Source organism: Austrofundulus limnaeus, unplaced genomic scaffold (assembly GCF_001266775.1).
Source record: "Austrofundulus limnaeus strain Quisiro unplaced genomic scaffold, Austrofundulus_limnaeus-1.0 Scaffold504, whole genome shotgun sequence".
Classification (NCBI taxonomy): domain Eukaryota; kingdom Metazoa; phylum Chordata; class Actinopteri; order Cyprinodontiformes; family Rivulidae; genus Austrofundulus; species Austrofundulus limnaeus.
The window spans coordinates 37,091-40,511 of NW_013952906.1; the positions used below are offsets into that span (position 1 = coordinate 37,091).

General features: G+C 39.3%; 1 protein-coding gene across 1 annotated transcript in view; it reads left to right on the plus strand.

Annotated features, from left to right (window-relative positions):
* LOC106530273 (large neutral amino acids transporter small subunit 3) overlaps window positions 1-3,412 on the plus strand; it is a gene marked incomplete at its 3' end in the record, with an annotated part of 17,244 nt that extends 13,832 nt beyond the window's left edge. Inside the window, 2 exon segments of the mRNA XM_014025853.1 lie at window positions 832-990; window positions 3,229-3,412. Of these exon segments, the coding sequence (XP_013881307.1) occupies window positions 837-990; window positions 3,229-3,412 (338 nt within the window).
* Between the last annotated feature and the right edge of the window lie 9 nt (window positions 3,413-3,421).

Below are 3,421 nucleotides of genomic sequence, written 5' to 3' on the forward strand. Positions count from 1 at the left end.
TTCAGAGGGTCCCTACTGTGCCTTCTAGGCTTCAGACTGTCCCAACAGTGCCCCCTAGTGGGTTAATATATCAATGACAATGAATGTGTAAATAACCAAAAGGTAGTGTAATAAATTATTTGTGCCCGTGTCAGTCTCAAACCCTGGTCTCCCCTTTCTGGTCCAACACTCTACCCATTGCCCTGTTGGAAGACCACAATATACAAGTGTTGGAGGGCGGGGTCTTTGGCGCTAACCATGTAATTTGCTCTAAAGTTAACCTTAGTGGCTTTAAGCCTCATATTAACCAGATAGTGCTTTATGCCTCATATTAACCAGCTGACAATCAGAAGCCATTCTATGGGACGGGGAACCTGCTAACCAGCACAGGCAGGACATTCTGAAGCCATTCTAGGGAACTGATAATGCCTAACGTTCATTTCATGGATGATAACATCCGAAGCGGGTGGACTCAGCCCCCTGTAAGCAAAAGGTGTGAATCATGGATGGATGGATGGATGGATGGATGGATGGATGGATGGATGGATGGATGGATGGATGGATTTGATAATGGATGGATGGATGGATGGATGGATGGATGGATGGAAGAATGGATGGAAACAGGAGTCAGCACTGATGGTTTTCAAACTAACTATGGCCTAATCAACAAATGTTAATTTAATTCTCAGACAGTTATTATTCTGTCCGTCTAAAACTGACATTTAAAACCRACGCAGTTCAAGATGACGTCACATATTACAGAATAAAAAGGGATAAATATGTTTAAAAGGTACTGTAATATTCAACAGGAACTGTCAGKTTAATAAAATAACGTTTTCTCTGTATTTCCAGGGTTTATGGCCCCCAGCTTGGAAAAGGCTTACAGGAGGAGGTGGTGGATGGCTGCCACCGCCATTGTGGAGAACTTGTTCTTCTCTGCTGTTCTTCTTGGTTGGGCCTCACTGCTCATCATGTTGAAGCACGAGGGCTTCTATGCTCACCTTTGCATTGGTAAACTCACCACTCTATATTTTACGCTAGTAATTTGTGTTTCAGTACCACAACCACAGCACCTTGCAAACAAAACCAGTTTGCGTTGAAATTCCACAAGCCTGTTTTCAAATCTAACAACTGTCATTGGCCAAAGTGCTACACATAAATTTATTGTCAATTTCTAACACTGAACACAAAAATACATTAAAAAACATAAAAAATACAATAAACATTTACATCAAATGTTTATGTGTCATGCTTCATTTAACACAATGTGTTCCAATGTGTTTTAGGATGACATCTACAACTACCAAAAGCTAARGCCTTTCTGTGAGGAAAAGCTTAACAATAAAATTGTAAATATTTATTTCTGTCTGCACTATTTTAAAGGTGTCTCTTTGTCACTTTGACCTGTTCATTATCGAGGAGGGATTTGAACTAGGGTCTTTATATTTGGGAAATGGTTGTTTTAATTGCTCTGCAGGTCAGTGAGAAACTCTGCAATCTTATTATTTTATTTGTGTGTCTGAGAMCTGAATGTGTGTCTGCAGTCAGAATAACTGGATAATCAGTGTAGTTCAAAAATGATAGATGACAAATTACTTAAATAAATAATAATAATGTTAACATTTTAAAACATTTATTTTTCCCAAATAAATAATTACTCCAACGTGTACAGTGTGGAATTCATGTGTTTATAGAGAATACATTCACCCATGCGTTGTCTTCTGCACCCACCATTCTTTGCAGCTGCAAATTCATGGCTGGAAACAAAGTTGAAGAAAACAATTGCAAGTAGAAGATAAATAATTTGCCACAAGAAGCAGCAATTTTTGAGAGTTACTAACTCAGAGTAATAAATTAGCAATTAGGACACCTGCAAAGTTTTTTTTACATAGAGAAATAGTTTTCTAACCCTGACACAGGGTGCAATGTAATTTTCACACTACCTCTCCTTGCCTCAACTGAATGCCAGCCCCCACATTAATCACTTGGTCAATTCATTGGAGAGCCATTATGTAATGGATACATATGAAAATGTGTACATCTGACTTCCTGGTCACAGCCCTGGAGGCAGTACCTTTAACATCAGACATTAGAATATCAGCCAACACTTTGTGGGACGTATTGATAGAGACTGACTCTCTCTTTCTCTGTTTAAAGTATAAGCCTGGGCAGGAGTGGATAGGTGGCAAAATAATTGCATAGGAAGACCAGCCAGGATCTCATTAGCGTGCTTTTTCACAGCACACTAATAACTTGTCAGATACAGATGCTGTGAGTTGTAAAAGTAGTCATCCCTCTGTCGTGGAAATRTTTATTTTACCTAGGCAGAAACACAAGATCCAAGAATAAAACGTACTCCATGAAAATGGTCAACAGGGTTTATTGCAACTGCAAGACACACATCATGTCACACAGGGCAGTGTGCACCGAGGTCATCTCAGATACACTCATTTATACAGCATGTGTTATCCAAACAGAAAAAATGGGCCAAGGAGAGAACGATGTTTGATGAACAGCAACAAAGAATGATTACTTCTAAACAGATATTGTCCTGATCTTAAAACACTTTAACTGAGAGTAAACAGAAGATAACGAGTAAAATCATAAAACATGATGAATTTTTACAGTAAGCAAAAGAAGTAACTGACACTTGACCTGAGAAGAAATGCAGGACTCCAAAGAATAATTTATTTTTCCAAGACAATTCCTTCCTCTTGATCAAACATTGATCACTAAAATAAATTTGGAAAAATAATTGTCATTTCAAAACTTTGAACCAATTATTGGTCTAAACAAGTCATAAGCTGAACTATTAAATAAGCAATCGACCAAGAAAATGGTTAATGCTGTCAGTTTTGTCTGCCTCTGTCTGTATCTAGACAGAGAAAGACGTCAGTCATAACTTGTCAATGTTAGGTGCAGCCTGTAAATGTCCAGTGGACTAGCTGATGGGCAGGGCCATAAATTGGGGGAGTGGGCAATTGCCCTCTGGCCCGCCCTATTCCTGCTCCAGTGCCGGAATAGGCCATAATTCTGGGATTATTTGTGGATACCACAGTCATGGATTATATAAAAAGCTTTACAGCTGCATCTAGTAAACAAAATATCTCTTTATGACTAACACCAATTAAATTCAAACAGAAAAATGTTCAGTTAGTTTGAGTTTAAACAGATGAATGGTTTCTGTGAGTTCTATTGGTATGTTTATTGTTGTTCTTTATGAAATGTCTTCTCTCTGACCTGATGCAGAAAATGGGACCACTGACACTAACTGGACTTCTGATGAGGGAAGTGTTTGGAGGAGTTGTGTGGAGCAGGATGAGATGCTAAACCTGGGCTTCACGATTGGCTCCTTCCTCCTGAGTGCAGCCACGCTGCCCCTGGGCTTCCTCATGGACAGATATGGACCACGCCCAATCAGACTCATTGGCAGGTAAGACAC